Source organism: Rhincodon typus, chromosome 13, assembly GCF_021869965.1.
Source record: "Rhincodon typus isolate 14 chromosome 13, sRhiTyp1.1, whole genome shotgun sequence".
Taxonomy (NCBI): Eukaryota; Metazoa; Chordata; class Chondrichthyes; order Orectolobiformes; family Rhincodontidae; genus Rhincodon; species Rhincodon typus.
In genome coordinates this window covers 50,426,078-50,443,462 of record NC_063344.1, presented here as the reverse complement: position 1 = coordinate 50,443,462, position 17,385 = coordinate 50,426,078, and the positions used below count along the sequence as shown (strand labels likewise).

General features: G+C 37.2%; 1 protein-coding gene across 2 annotated transcripts in view; it reads left to right on the top strand.

Annotated features, from left to right (window-relative positions):
* Window positions 1-17,077, top strand: part of LOC109921416 (2-acylglycerol O-acyltransferase 1) — a 29,927-nt gene extending 12,850 nt beyond the window's left edge. The window contains exons 3-6 of one of the 2 annotated variants that reach the window (XM_020521456.2): window positions 1,484-1,688; window positions 10,056-10,230; window positions 11,033-11,232; window positions 15,721-17,077. In XM_020521456.2, the coding sequence (XP_020377045.2) occupies window positions 1,484-1,688; window positions 10,056-10,230; window positions 11,033-11,232; window positions 15,721-15,875 (735 nt within the window). In that variant the 3' untranslated portion in view covers window positions 15,876-17,077. The remainder of the gene's footprint in view (window positions 1-1,483; window positions 1,689-10,055; window positions 10,231-11,032; window positions 11,233-15,720) is intronic. The other variant, XM_048604248.1, reaches the window with a different exon arrangement.
* The last annotated feature ends 308 nt before the right edge of the window (window positions 17,078-17,385 follow it).

The following is a 17,385-nucleotide window of genomic DNA, read 5'->3' as shown; positions in this document are numbered from 1 at the left end:
GTTTCAGGTAAGAGGGGAGAGATTTAAAAAGGACCTGAGGGGTAACTTTTTCATGCAGAGGGTAATGTGTGTCTGGAATGAGCTGCCAGAGAAAGTAGTAGATGCTGGTACAATTACAACATTTAAAAAGCATTTGGTTGGTTATATGAATAGGAAGGGTTTAGAGTGATATGGATCAAATGCTGGCAAGTAGGACTAGGTCAGATCGGGATATCTGGTCGGCACAGGTGAGTTGTCCGAAAGGTCTGTTTCCATGCTGTATGGCTGTATGATTCTATATTGGGAGCAAGCAGGAAAGAAAAGTTGAAGCCCAAGATCAGCCAAGATCATATCGAACAGTGGAGCAGATTGACATGCTGAATGGTCTACCCTTGGTTCTATTTCTTGTAGTCTCACAATCCCCACCTAAATTCAGTTTCAAAAAAGTATTGACATAAATATGAGACTATCATTGAACATTAGCACAAGCTGTTGGATTGTTACAAGATCCCAAATAGTTCACTAATGTCCTTTATGTAAATAAACCAACTGTTCTTATTGGCTTAATTGATTCCAGTCCGATATCATAACTGTCATCAAAAATGCCCGAACAGGTAAGTATTTATTGGGGATTGTTATAAAATGCATGTCTATCCAGTCACGCCCACATCCAAAGAATATACTTTTTAACACTTAAGTGTATGATTCTATGAGTAATCATGGGGTCAATACTGCATGTTGGCTAAAAATCATGCTGTCTCTTCAAACAGCACAATTATACTACTGGAATGTTGAGTTATCAGGCTTAGGCACTGCAAGGACAATAAGACCAGATATAAATACATATTTCTTCTCCTTTTGATCACTTTTTATAATAAATGTATTCAGTAATTTCAAGGAAAGTTACTGCTTTCCCACATTGTCAATGCTGTTTATCTGCCTGCATAGAAACAAGCAAATTAATACCAATCTGTGGTCATTTGTATTAGCTGGCCAGTGATTCAGGCTGGATTTGAACCAAAGACCCTGTGATGAAAAAATAATAACTTGCTTGTCCCACAATCACCAAAATATGTTCCTTTAACATAAATAGAAATTGCTGGAAAAGCTTCCATTCTTAGAAAGGGTCACTGGACCTGAAACATTAACTCTGATTTTCTCCACAGATGATGCCAGATCTGCTGAACTTTTCCAGCAATTTCCATTTTTGTTTCTGATTTCTAGCATCCGCAGTTCTTTCGGTTTTTGTTTATGTTACTTTAACACATTATTTTAGAAGTGTTTGATCTTTACAATATTACAGTTTTCAAGTTTGATTTTTTTTCAAAATGAGCATAGTCCTTTTAGTGAATTGTACTGAAATCTGTAACAAATTTATTTTATTCATCCTTTTTGACTCTAAGATTATTTTTTATTGTTCTGAAACATTTACTTGTATCTTTATTTAAGTATTGTTATTCATAGTTGACATAGCTGATTGATTCAGATTTATTTCCAATAAAAGCTCATGAAAACAACGGATCTGGATCCACAATACAACTATCTGTTTGGATTTCATCCTCATGGAGTGCTTGTGGCTGGAGCCTTTGGAAACTTTTGCAGTGAGGCTACAGGTTTTCATAAGTTGTTTCCGGGTTTGACCTCATATCTGTGCATACTGCCAGTCTGGTTCAAGCTTCCATTTTACAGGGATTACATCATGTGTGCAGGTAATGATTTCTATGCTTTGTTTCATTCACAAAGATTTGTTAGTTTAAGTTTCATTCAAACCCAGAATTCTTTCATAAATTCAAAATGCTGCATTAGATTGCTAATCTCATTTTATGCTTTTGTATTCCACAAAAATATACATAAGAGTCAGAGAACGCTACAGCATGGAAAGAGACTCTTTGGTCCAACTCATCCATGCCGACCAAGTTTCCCAAACTAAAATAGCCTCACTTGCCTGTATTTGACCCATATCCCTCTCAACCTTTCCTATTTATGTACCTGTCCAAATGTCTTTTAAATGTTATAACTGTACCTGCATCTACTACTTCCTCTGACAGTTCATTCCACAAATGAACCACCCTCTGTGTGAAAAAGTTGCCCCTCAGGTCCCTTTTAAATCTTTCTCCTCTCACTTTAAAATATGGCCCCTAGTTTTGAACTCTCCCACACTAGGGAAGAGACCTTTGCTAAATAACCTTATGCATGGGACTCAAGATTTTATAAGCCTCAACAAGGTCACCCCTAAACCTCCCAGCCTATCCAGCATCTCCTTATAACTCAAACTCTTGAGTCCCGGCAACATCCTGGTAAATCTTTTCTGAATTGTCTCCAATTTAATAACATTGTCCCTGTAGCAGGGACCAGAACCGTATGCAGTACTCCAAAAGTGGCCTCACCAATGTTCTGTACAGCCTCAACATGATGTCCCAACTCCTATACTCGATGGTTTGAGCAATGAAGGCAAGTGTGCTAAATGCCTTCTGTAGTCACCCTATCTACCTGTGACACAACTTTCAAAGAACTATGTATCTGAACCCCTAGATCTCTCTGTTTGACAGCACTACCCAAGGCCCTACTGTTAACTCTGTAAGTCCTGCCCTTGTTCATTTTATCAAAAGTCAATATCTCACATTTATCCAAATTAAATTCCATCTGCAACTCTTCAGCACATTGTCTCAATTAATCAAAATGCCTTTGTAATCATAGATAACCTTCACTGTCAACTACACAATCAATTTTGGTGTTATCTGCAAACTTTCTAACCATGCCTTCTAAATTCTCATCCAAATCATTTTTATAAATGATGAACAACAGTGGACCCAGCACCAACCTCTGTGGAACACTGCTGGTCACATGCCTCCAGTCCAAAAAATAATCCTCCACCACCACCCTCTGTTTCCTGCCGTCAAGCCAATTTTATATCCAATTGACAAACTCTCTTGAATCCCATCTTATCTAACTTTACTGAGGTCCATACAGACATTGTCTACCACTCTGCTCTCATCAACCTTTTTGGTTACATCAAAAAAACTTTCATTTTCTAATTTAGTAAAGTAGCAGTTTGAAGTAACCTGCATTTATAAATCACACACAGAAATTGAATCTTGAAAATGGCATTTGCTCAGGTGTATTTTAATTAGAAAATTAGCAAAATTTGGAACAAATTAGAAAATGCAAGCTGAGTGGTAAATTTACAGGGGTAATTTTAATCCTACAGGATTAGGCAGGTGATTGAAGGTAGTGTTAAAATTTCAAAAATGGGAAGCCTGACCCTAACTAGTTTCCATGGCAACGACTTTCAGTTTTTTGAAGCTGAGTGACTCACTGACTGTCCAGAGATGGATTTATAATCTAAATATTGAATTGAGTCTCAAATAATTGCTGTACCATACAATTAATGCCTGTAGGCCTTGTGTCCTGCAGCTCAGGAAACCTTGCTGCTTTAGGTAGTTGAATGTTTTGTGTGATGTGTTTTAATAACCACTCCTTCTAAAGTGAAAGCAAGTTACCGCAGAGGTCACCTGGTATTATGGTAAGACAAACAGATTTCTTCAAACATCCTCTTTAGGTTAAAGAATAAATTTTTAAAAACTTGTATGCACTGTCATTTACAGTTGTAAGCTACCCACTACAAACGGGCAACATCAGAAACTATAAATCTGAAACAAATCTTTCTTAATTCTAATCTGTCCCACTTTCACTAATATATGTACATGCATCGCACACATAAATTTAAATCATGTAGACCTTCTACTGATATGTGTGTGCATTGTTGTTTGCTGTTCATCTGTTATTTGGCTGTTCTTAGGGTGATATTCCATCTCATGGGTGTGCCATTTCCATGGAAAATGCTATTGCCTTGAAAACTGATATTGCTGATTCATTACTCTTGTTGCAGCATGTGGGATCTCTGGTATTAGTAACGGCTCTGAACTCTATGCAGTTGGTGACATCATTTCTTGCTCATATGTTGTCTGCAGTGAAGGAGCAGCTATTTTTGCTTGTATGTATATGTCTGCCATTACAGTGTAGCTGGTCAAATAAGTTACCATGTACGAACAAGGTGGCAGCTCCTCTACACAGGTTCCAAGTTGCCATGTTGAATTGAGAGCATTGAACATTTACACTCGGACAATGCTCAGCTTTGGCAATGGTTTGGCAACTTAATCAAAGTGAAATTTAGCTTTCTGTCATTTCATTTTGATTTTGCCATTCACTCCTGTTACTATTTCTGCATTTAGTAGTTTGTTTTTAGTAATTGGAAGAGAAGTTGGGGTTGCAGCATGACATTGCTTATTTGAGTGGACCACTTTCCATACCTTCAATAAGTGTATTTCTCCACTCTAGGATTGCCTTGCACAAGTCTGTGCTGGATTTACTCAATTTTTTTTTTAATGATCCCATTGGTGATTTTAATTGCCTACTCAACCTTTCCAATTGACAAGGATAATGTGAAGATAATTTGTAGTGCTGAATTTCTCAATCACCTGAAGTTTTCACCTGTGAATTGAGGGCCATTATCACTCATCACAATGTCTGGACTGACTTAACCTGAAAGTGTGATTTCAGGCATTCTGTAATCTGACGAGTAGTCATTGATGTGAGCTGGTCTAACTCCCAGTAATCAGAAACGTAGTTGATAGTGACAAGATGATAAGTTCCTGCAAGAGCGAAAATGTCCACTCCAAGCTTCATCCTTGATTTGTTTGGGATGTTAAAGGTCAGGAGAGGCTCTTTAGCTTGCTTGGGTTAGAATAAGTGACAAGCACTGCACCAGCTGATCTAATTGCTGATGTGTGGCCACTAGAGCACTAATATTGTCTTCCTCAACCTAGAGTCACTTCCTTGATAGCTTGCATGGATATGCTTCAGCTTCTGTTCTCTCATCTCCCTAGAGATTCTATTTCCTTGTACAGGATGTCATCTTGGGCTAACATTTCACTACCATAGGCCCTATACTGTCCCATGGAAACAGTGTGCCCTTGACAGTTTCTGGTTACCCTTTCATACTACTTCCTGTAGTATCTTCTCATGTAGCTTGTTTGATTTGAGCAGGACACTTGTCTTCCAAGTTCAATGACTCCTCTAGTTTGATGAGTTCTAGAGAATGTTAAACTATTGTTTTTCTTTGAATCTGGAAAAGTTCACACTCCACTTTAGCTACCTCAACATTCTTCATAGGGAATGCCAAACTTGACAATATGTCAGCAATGTACGTCTGTTTCCCATGACTATATTGTCATGTCCGGTTGATATCTTTGCAAATGCAGTAGCATTCTTTGCAGATGCTTCAGAGCAGATTAAAGTGGGTTAAGGAAGATGCTTTGAAGTGGGTTGTGGTTAGACTCCATTGTTACTTGGTCTCTCGCAAACATGTAATTTTTAATGTTTTTAATGTTATAACATTTTTATAAGACAATGACCAGGTACTCTACCTGTGCATAGCATCACTCAGTTTGCATTAATGGCTTGGATGTAAATGCAAATGGTTGCTCTTGCTGTATACTGGTTGTCCCAGTTCCTGTTTTTCTGATAGATACTGCAAGATGACTTAGTCGTTGACATTGTAGAACCTCATCTCTGACATGTCACCACCAGCTGTTTGGTTCTAGTGAAAATTGTTGCTTCTTCTATGCCCCAGTAACACTGTACATCGATAGCAGTCAGCTGGAATAGATCTTTACGTTCTGATAAATTAGACATGAACTTTGCCGAATAGTTTACAAATCCAACAAAGCATCACAGTACTTTTATATGTATTAGTTGCAATATCTCTGCTACAGCTGTCACCTTGTTAGGATCTGTTATCTATGCATACTCACATACTTGACTCAGGCATTTTCAATTGTGTCTTACTTTTTGTTGTTCTGGTGAGCCCTTTCTAGCAGTCACCCAAAATGAGATCATAGTCTTTGATGTCTTCTTCCATCATATCTCTACATCCATAGACCAAGGGATCATCCATGATAGGTTCCATTCCCAGATCACTGACTATCTTGTGCTACCTAAATATCAGGGCTTAAATCAGATCAGAGTCTAGGCATATACTTTTCTAGTGAGTGTTTTGTTTCTATTTTTTTAAGTTTTAAAATTGATATTTTTTTAATCAGCTTGTACAGAGATATTATTGCACACCCCTGGAGCAGGTGGAACCTGGGCCTCCCAGGCCAGGGGTAGGGACACTACTATTGTGCCACAAGAGGGCTTCCAGAGTTTTGTTTCTACTCACACTCCAGAAACTCAAACCACATTACTTTCCTCATTGATACATCCAATCAAACGTTCACTGAAAACTATCCCTCATTTATCAGATATCCATCCTCTATTGCCTCGTTTGATTTGATCTCAGATATTTATGTCAGACCCTAGTAGATTATAAAATGCACAATCATCTCTTGGCATCCTTATTAAACACCTTATTAAACATGTTTATTTGTAGAGGTAAAGTCTATCAATCAAACATTAGTCAATAAAACAAGGAAGACAATTTAATAGAAAGACCAAACAGGAAACAATTATGTTCTCTTGCACTGATGCATTCTGATGCTTAATGGAACATATTACATGTAATTATGCAAATTAATTTTAGCAGAAGCTTTAAAAACAACATTCAGTGTAACTTCAAATGTATTGTTCAACAGTTCAGAATGCAGTAAGGAAACTGTTGTTTTCATCCAAATTCATGTACAAGTAGCCATCCTCTACAATTTGGATAGCATAGACCTGTACCTCGGAAAGTTTTGGCAAAACCTTCTTCAATGTTGGTTCAGGGTGGTGAAATCACTTCAAAGCTTTATTGAGATCCATTGAATCTATGCATTCTCTCATCTTTCCAGATTTATTTTCACTGCTATCATGTTGCAAATCCAGTCTGTAGGAGTTTCTCTCTTTTACTTAGTCACTTCTTTTCCAGCTATTCTACTATTTCTTTCAGGCTGGACTTGAGGGCAACTGGATCTCTCCTCAGCGTAAGCTGTGTTATTTTCACACTCTTATCTACCTCAAGATAATATTCACCAAGAAGTCATCCATGACGTGCACAAACAATTTTGTAATCTTATAAAATATGCTGAGTAATCTCAGGCTAATTAGCCTGTGAAATGCTGAAAATCTCTTCTGACGTGTGTATGGTTACCAGTCCAAACTTTATACTTGCATCAGCTGAGATGAGTGATTTTGCTTAAAATTTACTATCTGAAACTGCAGATTTTTGTTCTTTCCATTGGATTGGGCTCTGAGCTTTGTGTGTCTTTATGGAATGAATATTGCTCCATTATATAGCCTCAACCATACCTATGAGGCTGAATTTTCAGGTGACCCGTGTAGGGTTATGTTGCACTCATCTGCAAAGCTTATCATATGAAGCACTGGTGGGTTTTTTTTTAAGCATTTCTCATTCATGTGATGCTCTCCTTCTGATTTCATCATTTTAACAATTAAAAAAAATTTAACACTTTTAGATGACAATGCCAACCTGTTGTTTAATGTAGAAAGATTCATCAGACATGCAACATCTCTCCAGCAGCCAACTTTTTAGGATTGCTTTGTTTCATGCAGCTAAACACTGCAAGCAAAATGATTCCTCCTTTTGTAGTTAGAACACTGCTTTCTCTGTGTTTGATATGCTTGCTTTTCATTTTTGTGGTGTTCCTTCTATACTCTGGTCTTGACCTTTCTGCTAGCTGTTTCACAATTATTTATTAGCAGAGACATAATCTGTGTCTTTAAGGCCTTCAAACGTTCTCCAGCCTGGCTTTCTCCTCCTCAAGTTGGATCTATAATGCAATACAACTTGTAGCACTCTTTTCCCAACACTGGTAACAGAGTTGATACTCTTGTTCATTCAGGCTTCTTATTCAGTTCTGCAACTACATCATAGTTTTGCCAATGAGACTGAAAGAAATTCCAATTACCTCCCTTAAAGAACTGAAGAATAAAATGTTCACAGCCATTCTGACCAAACTGGAATTCTTTGTTACAGCCTGCTGTTCTCATTTTTCCTTGCAGCTTCTTACAGAAGCTGGCTGTCTTGCAGCTCTGAAATCTGCATAATTTCAGCTGGAAACTTCTGATATCACATTTAAAGTAATGTGTTTTTGTAGCTGCTCATTCTGAAGTGAAATCGAGTTACAGCAAAGATCCAATGACTATGGCAAGCTGCAATATACAACTTAAAATATACTTCTCCAAATAGTGAGAAAAAGTGGATTCAACAGGAGTATCTCCTACTTGCCTGCCCAGGATAAAGTTGTTTCCCATGTAGTCAGAACCATCTCTCCCCACAATCTATCAACGGCCCTTCACAATCTCTGATGACCTCCATGATCTCTCCACAGCTTTTTACCCCCTTTCAGCTATTCATCTAACAAGCAGAGCCTTGACCCAATCTCCTTTCCTCCTCTGTGGTCTGTGTATTTTGACTTTGCAATTAGTCTGTCCAACATCCAGCCTGCCTTTCAATGTAGATGACTGCCAACTGGGAAATGGATCTTGAAAACGTAAATCAAGTTTTGCTATTAAATTCAGGAGGTGCTCTGTGCATTTCAATCGCTATGCCTCTCTCAAATCCCTGACCTCACCCCAACTCTGTCACCAATGCCCATCTCCGACCATGCCATTTCTGAAAAGTGTGGGAAATTGTGCCAAAAATACACTTGAATTGATTGTTATTGCTCTGATTGTTATTGTTATTTTGTTATATTAGTTATTTTGTAAAACATTCCACAAACCAGCAGCATACACCAATGATATAGAACATAATTGTTTCTTGTTTTCTCTTTCCATCAAATTATATTCCTTGTTTTATTGACGAGTGTTTTACTAATAGACTTTATCACCATAAATATGCATTTTTAATAAAGATACCCAAACCTCCATCAGTGAGTAAGTGGATTTAAAACCATTGAAAAAACTTAATCAAAACTATTTATTAGTTTTATTGTTTTATACTGGTCGCTTTAAATATAAAGTAGAAAGAGAAGATGCTGGAAAGATAGGTTTGGCAGGTCTGGCAGCATCTGAGGAGAAAGAAAGAGTTAATGTTTTGAGTTCCAACAGACCATAAGAAATAGGGACAGGAGTAGTCCGTTTGGCCCCTTGAGCCTGCTCTACCATTCAAGAGTATTATGGCTGATCCAACACTCCTCACATCCTTTTATCTGCCTTTACCCCATAACCCTTGATTCCCTTACTGATCAAGAATCTATCTATCTCAGCCTTAAGTCTTTTAGTTCTGAAAAAGAATCACATTGGACTTGAAATGTTAACTCTATCACTCCACAGATGTCCCATCAGATTTGCTAAGTTTATTTAGCATTTTCTCTTTTCATTTTAGAATTCTAACATCCACTACATTTTGCTGTATTTAAATATTTTTTGATGAGACTACATTTTTAAAATTTGCCCACTAGTGCTATTGCCCAAATACAAATGAATGCAATATGAAACTTCACCCCTTCAAGCCAGTGCAATCTCTCATCTTGAAGAAAGGGGAATGGCCAGTTTTGTAGTTGGGGTCTGATACAGTTAAATTAAATCTTGAATCAGCATAAAAGATAATAGGAGACTGAAAACAGGAGCATTTGCCTCTGTACATGCAAGTAAAATATTGCAGATGCTCAAATCTAAAATAAATACGATAAATGCTGAAGAAACATATCAGATTTGGCAGCTTCAGTAGAGAGAGAAATAAAGTTCATGCTTCAAGTCCAAAGAGTGTTACAAAGAAGAGTCTTTGGACTCAAAGTGTTTCTTTCTCCATAAATGCTGTCAGATGAGTCTGTCTAGCACTTGCTGTTTTTATTTTCGAATAAGTACATGATGATTTTTGTCATACTACTCCTGTGTTTTAAATTCCTCATCCTTTGTACTTATTTGGTCAGCTCCTCTAAAATTGCACTAGAATCTAGATGCAAAACCAATGGCAACAAGCAGAAACTATCCCTTAACATTTTATGTCCCCACTATATCATGTGTGTATTGTTTATTGTAGATCTGGTGTTTAGGCATCCTTCTGGATTACAATGGAAATATTTATTTTATTCATCCTCAGTAAACTGTAAGCCTTTATCTCTATTTTGTTGTAGGTCTCATCTCATGCGTGAAGAGCAGTGTTTCTCATGTTCTGAGTAGGAAGGGAGGTGGGAATGTGGCTGTCATTGTGATAGGTGGTGCTGAGGAATCTCTGGATGCCAGACCTGGAGCACTAACTTTGAAAACCCTTAATAGGAAAGGATTTATTAAATTGGCCATAAAATGTGGGTATGTTGATTTTTAACATTGAAAATACTGCCTTTTTGAAAATGTTAATTTTCTTGATGCATGTATCATAGAATAAAAATTGTTAATGACCTCAATTTCTGCCTCTTCTCCTCCAAAAATGTGGAATCTTCGTAAAATATAATTCCAAACATTTGGTGGCCCTCTATTACCGTGAATGCATGGCAATTTTTAATTTGTGTGCCTAAAAATATGGTGGTGAAGGTGTGGGGGGCAATCACAGCCACATGGGGCATCTGGTTTGCATCCAAAGCTAGTATGCACATAATTTCCAGCAGGCATTGGTGTTTAAAATTCAGGAGCAGAAATAATTGTTGATATTGTTAGAACATTCAAAATAGCAATGGGATTAGGACATATGGGCACTTACATCTGGTCTCTTTTTCTATAACTTAATGGTTAAACTTTTACATTAACTCTATGTTGCCACCCATTCCCCTAGGTCTCCTTAATGACCAAAGGTTATCAATCTCATTCCTAAATATAGTTTATGCCGTGCTTAAAAAGGGCTACAATGTTATTTACTTAACTAGACTCAATGTTTTCCAAAAGAGTGAGATAAAATTAGAGACACTCATGAGCTTCTTAATCAGAAAAGTGCTAATTTGATGTTTTGCTATCAAAAGGGTAGAATGAAAAAGATTAATCAAAGTCAATTTAGTTGTTATGGGGAATAATTAGAGCTTTGTTCCTCAATTTTATTTTGTGCATTCTGAATTAGACTAAACTTCAAAGAATGAAGCCTGAATTTATTGCAAGTACATTAATTCATATCTCTTCCCAGGGCACATCTGGTTCCAGTCTTTTCCTTTGGGGAAAATGAACTCTTTAATCAGGTAAACAATCCAGAAGGTTCATTTCTTCGGGGAATGCAGGAAAAATTAAGGAAGATTGCAGGATTTACAATGCCACTGTTTCATGCCAGGGGTGTCTTCCAGTACACCTTTGGGCTGCTACCATATAGGAAACCTATTTACACCATAGGTAAGGAAAATTAGAAAATATTATTTACTCAAGTTATCTAAGTGTTTGAAGACGTTCTTTTTAATGCATAGGCAGGGTATGATGATAACGCAGTGATTACACACATTTTTTGAATACCCTGTAGAGATTGTGATGGTCTTCTACACAATCTACGGTCATAGCTGTGCTAAGGAAGTATCTGATGAGAGTGCTGCTGTGAAGTTTAGGTAGTCACATCATTGTTAACAATAAAAATCATTCTGTTCTGATAAGAAGTCATTGACCAGAAATGTGAACTCTACTTCTCAGCACAGATGTTGCATGACCTGCTGAGTATTTCCTGTATCCTTTTTATTATTTCAATTTTTAAAAATGCCATTCTTCAAACGTGGAAGTCAGTGGCTTGATCAGCATTTATCGGACATGGTATGAAGACTCAGGAGTTACTTGCTGCAGAATTTTCTGCTTGTGACCTGCTCTTATAGCTACAGTATTTATATGGTTAATCCAGTTCATTAACTGATCACTGGTAACCCCCAAGGTGTTGATATTGGGGGAATTCAGTGATGGCAATGCCATTGAATGTTGAGGGAAATAGTTGGATTCTCTCTTGTTGGAGATGGTCATTCCTCGAAGCTTATGTGATGAGAACCTTACTTGTCACTTATCAGCCCAAGCTTGGATGTCATACAAATCTTGCTGCATTATTATCACTAGACTACTAATTCAGAGAACCCTGTAATGTCCTAGGGACCTGGGTTTGAACTCCACGGCAGGAGGTGGAATTTGAATTTAATGCAAAAAAGTCTGGAATTAAGCTGGGGATCTCAGAAGGCCAAGACAGATCATCCACTCCACACCTTTGGCGGAAATTTATTAATATTTCACCCTTATCTTCCTCCCCATTGTTGAGGATAATAGGTATGGTGAGAGTAATGATGGGCCATGAGGTTACAGGTTGTGGTTGAATACATTTCTGTTGCTGCTGGTGATGACCCACAGTGCCTCATGGATGCCATCTTGAGTTGCTAAATCTATTCAAACCCTATTCATTCAGTACAGTGGTAGCGCCATACAATACCATGAAGGATATCCTTAATGTGAAGATAAGAATTTGTCATCACAAAGACTATGTGACCTTTACTCTTTCCAATTGTCATGACCAGGTGCAACTGCAGCAGGTAGATTGGTGAGGGGGAGGTCAAGTGCAACTATTCCTCTTGTTGGTTCCCTCAGCAACTTCTGCAGGCCCAGACTATTACCTTTCTCCTATAACATTCAAGAAGTGTTAAGTGTAACTACCAATGCACTCTTGATATCCAGAGTACATTCTGTGCCCTTTCCACCCTCATTGAGTTCTCCAATTTGTGTTCAACATAAAGGAGAATTGATTCACCAACTGAGAGCGAAGTAGGTGGTAATCACCACGTGGTTTTTCTTGGGTATTTTTGATTCGATAATATAAAACTCCATGTGGTCCAAAGTCAACTTTGATAGTCCCCAGGGCAACTCCCTCCTGACCAAATCTCAGCAGAGCCTTCTTCCAAATCAGTTTTTCAATGAAGCTGCAGGAGAAAATGGGCCTTGTCCCCATCTTCACTTTGCAGCAGACTCCTATCTTCTTAACTATTTTCTATGCATATATCTGTGCCTTCACCTGATACGCAGAGATAACGATGGCAGTGCTCTTGAATACAAGTCTTTGTTATGGAATGAAATGCAAATTACACCCCTGCAAAGCAATGAGTATTTGAATGTCAATAATGGCTGGGATTCACTCCAGGTTTCATTGGTTTACTTGACCACAAAATTTGCAATGTTATCAAATAGCAATTTTGAGAATTTCTATAAATTGTTGGATGAATAGAATCATTATATGCAAGTCTTATGCAAACAACAATTAGCAATCAGGCTCCCCTTAAGTTTTGTGAAATACTATTTAACCTTTCAAGGCCAGAAAGGCAGCATTTGATACTTTAAAGCTCATTTGTACTGGTAGTAAAATGTTATTAGAGATTTTATTTTTTTTAAATAAAGTTTTCCTTACTTTTCCTGTCACTTTATATGTGCTTCATGTAATGCAATTTGTTTTTTCCTTTCTGTAACTGCTTTTATCTAGTTCACTTTATTTACTTCTTTAACATTTATTTTAACTTCTATATCCTTAATACTAATTGGTTGAGGAGATAGATTGCCTGTCTCCTTGTCTGCCAATGTCTAAGATCCCTGTTGTCCTTGTAGTGTCATTAACAGTTCGCTCATCCAGCAATTTGAAGGGCAAAATATTTTTGAGTTGAAGATTGAAGGAAAAATGTAACCAACTGGATATGCCACATGATGTGCTGTGCACCTTCAAAATCTAGACTGGCTCAGTGGTTAGCACTGCTGCCTGACAGCGCCAGGGACCCGGGTTTGACTCCACCTTCAGGCAACTGTCTGTGTGAAGTTTGCACATTCTCCCCATGTCTGCATGGGTTTCCTCTGGATGCTCTGGTTTCCTCCCACAGTCCAAAGATGTGCAGGCTAGGTGGATTGGCCATGCTAAATTGCCCGTAGTGTTCAGGGACGTGTAGATTAGGTGTGTTATGCGGGATGGCTCTGGGTGGGATGCTCTGAGGTTGATGTGAACTTGTTGGGCCGAAGACCCTGTTTCCACATTGTAGGGATTCTATTATCTATGTATAAGAATAAATAACCTTCCATTTCTGCTTTGAAAAAGCAACAAAAACTTGCTTTTTAATTTTTTGCCCCCAGTCTCACAGTGGCTTCCTTAAAACACGTTTTGAGGAAAATTTCTTCACTGTCCTATGTGTTTGGGATTATATTTAGTACCATTACCTAGTGTAAATGGAGAACTAAGCCCAGGTGGCCAGAACATGGCAGTGGATCATTTACTGCTTCACTTTCAGAGTGCTCCAACTGTTGTAGTCTAGGTTCTGTTTCCTGAGAAAGGTAGCTGATGTCCCTGTCCTTCCTTTGAGCATGACAGCTCTTAAGAAGTCAGTGTCACAAAACACATGTTGAGTGGCCTTACCTGCAATGTTGAAATCAATCAATGAATGACTCATGGAAAAGAAACAAAGCATTTTTAAAAACTTCCACTTTTGTGCAACCAGAAGCAGGATTAGTGCTTTCACCAAATCCATACAACAGCTCTGACATTTATTAGGTCCCTCTTGACATTACCACCCTTCAACACAGTCTCCAAACGTTGGGTCTCCTTCATGTACAACCAAATTTCCAGCCTTCTCATGTGATGTGCTACTTTCAGTCACCAGTTTGTACAAACAGCTAACCAACCACATGCATATAAAAACCAGGCAATAAAGTGGCAATATGTTTAATCAGTTGGGTCTGTTTCCATGCTGTATGATTCTATGCCTTTATAATTGATTCACTGATTTATCTCATCCAGACCATCTCTAACTTTTTTTATACTGAGTAACAACAGGAGAAAAATGGACCTGACTTCTAGATTAATTACTATCAAATCAAAATAAGTATATTAAAAAAACACATTTCTGCAAAACCATTTCTGCTAATTTATATCAATGCTTCTATCATTGGCCTAGATTTTAGTTTGCAGGTAGTTGGAGACCTGATGTAATGTAAAAGATCTGTGTCAATATTCCTAATTGCCCAGATGATTTAAACTTCCAATGATAATTATCAAGTGTCTGGAACCCTCTGAGAATGTCCTCATCTGTAAGTTAGTGCTGAAGTCTTCAGAACAATCCAATTTATTTATCTTATTAGTTAGCCAGGAAATGTTAAGCAATTAATATCTGCTGTAACTACTAGCTGTTATAAAACTGAGCCTTCAATCACTCACACTGACAATATCCCTACTGCTCTTTACCCATCCTTCCATTCCCCACCCCAGCTCTTGGCTAACCCCAAGCCTTTCTCTATCCTTCCAAATCTACAGGCCCAACCTATAGTGACCCAAATGCCCCAAATTCTGGACTTGTCCTGACACTTGTCCCCCTTGCCTTGATCCCCAATGCTTCTTCAACCTAATTTACTCAATTTCAAGTCACCTACCTACATGCCCACCCGAAGACATCATGCTTATAAATAAGCAAACATATAAGACTAAGGGCATGGCCTAACTTACCCTGTTTATCCTACACTACTAGCATTCAGCTGAATTAAAGGTACAATGCACCTTTCTGAGACCTCCAGCATCAGATATTGGGCCCAGGAATGCAGAAGGGTGGCACAGGGTGAAAAGTAGGTACAAGAGCTTCAATTCTATAGTGTCGAAGACTGGAGAGATGCAATCCAATAGTGATTGCTGCTGTTGCAAGATTTGGGCCATTTGTTTAATAACAAATGAAGAGGTTTCAAAATTATAATTTAAAATTCCTTTAATAATAAACTAATTCTTCCATATTCCCAGTAAAGCACTCATTCTTCTGAAAGTTGCAGAAAAATGGAACAATGGGAAAAGTGACAATACATGGGTTGTGAATTCATGAGTAACACTTTGTTATGTTTGTTTTACAGTAGGAAAACCAATAACTGTACAGCAAAACCACACACCATCAAATGAAGAGATTGAAGCACTACACAAAAAGTATACTGACGCATTAAATAAATTATTTGAAGAACACAAAGCTGAATATGGAATTTCAGAAAAAGATCATCTCCTTTTCAGTTGACTTTTAGCTTTGAATGTCTGAATTCATACAAAGAAGATAGTCACATTATAGGGTGTAATTTTAACTTTGGAAGATATGTCTTAGCTCAAGGTGAATATTCAATAACGATTTGATTCCTGGTTTCTTTCTCATTATCATACTTGGACAATTGGTCTGTGACATTTGAATCATCCAACTTTAGCTGATAAACACTGATGCAGAAGCAGTGGTGTAATGTGTGGCTATGCAGAACAGTTGATAAACTGCACTTTGCAATTAAATGATCTGTCTATTTATAAGATCAATCCAATTGAATTTGGCATGTGCTAAGTGAGCCAACTGTTTCCACCAAACCATCAGCTGATATAGTGATTTCAAAAGCCCTACCAGAAATCCTTGTATTTTGGAATTACTTTAAAATCAAATTGCCCGAAGATTTTAACTATAAATCATGGAGAAGGACTTAGCATTGCCAAAGTGTCTGTTCAAACTCTCTTAAGGTACTAACAGTAAAAAAGCATCAAAACATTGACTACATAGCTATAAACACTGTAAAACGATTTGTCAATTGTGAAAATAAAATTCCTCCAAATGTTAGTGTATCATTAGTGTATATTGTTGTTTCTTACTGTAATCTTTTAAAATGTGAAAATTACAATCCAAATATCTGGCTTATATTTTTACATGTATCATATTCATATGAACGACGAGCATTTGTTTTGTTTTGAGAAAATTAAGTATTTTTTGAAAAAGGTGGGGGGAGAGAGAATGAGAGAACAAAAATAAATCATTAGTAACTGATGAATGATTAACAATCCATATATTTTTAAAATCACAAGTTTTATTTGTGTTTCTGTCAATTCTAAGAATTATTAACTATTCCTCTAAAGACCCAATCTGATTAAGTCCTGTGACCAAACAAAACTTGATTCTATCTCACTTAATAGGAGTTTGTTTTTTTTCAAATGAACCAAAAAGATTTAAATTTTCCTACTGAAAATACTGTTCCTTATACTACAACATATCCTTCCATCCTCCTATAAAAATAACTTGGCAAGATCAAGTAATTTCACTAATAAATATTACTTCAAAAGTCTTCAAAATTTATAAATACACCTTCAGATTACTTGTTTATTATCTTAACTCTTTTATGTACAACGTAGTTATGGATAATCTTGTTATTGTGAGGCAAAGTTAGTTCAAACGGATTGCAAAATGTGTACTCTGCCAAAGACACTTCTTTTAAAATAAAATATACGTGTCCATTTAAACATGGACAATAAACAAAGAAAGTGATTGTTTGTATTTTTTTTTGATATTCTCACCTTTGTTAAAAAAAATCAGGATCCACATTTGCACCACAATGTTGCATCTTCAAGGGCACTGCCAGCATAATAAGCTATGTAGTTGTCAAGTAAATGGAACTACAAAAAGTGCCAAAGGTCTACAAGTTAAATATAAGATTTGCTCAAAATTAACAAATTTTAGCATATACTTGTGCTTCATGATTGCGTATATCATCAACATTTAA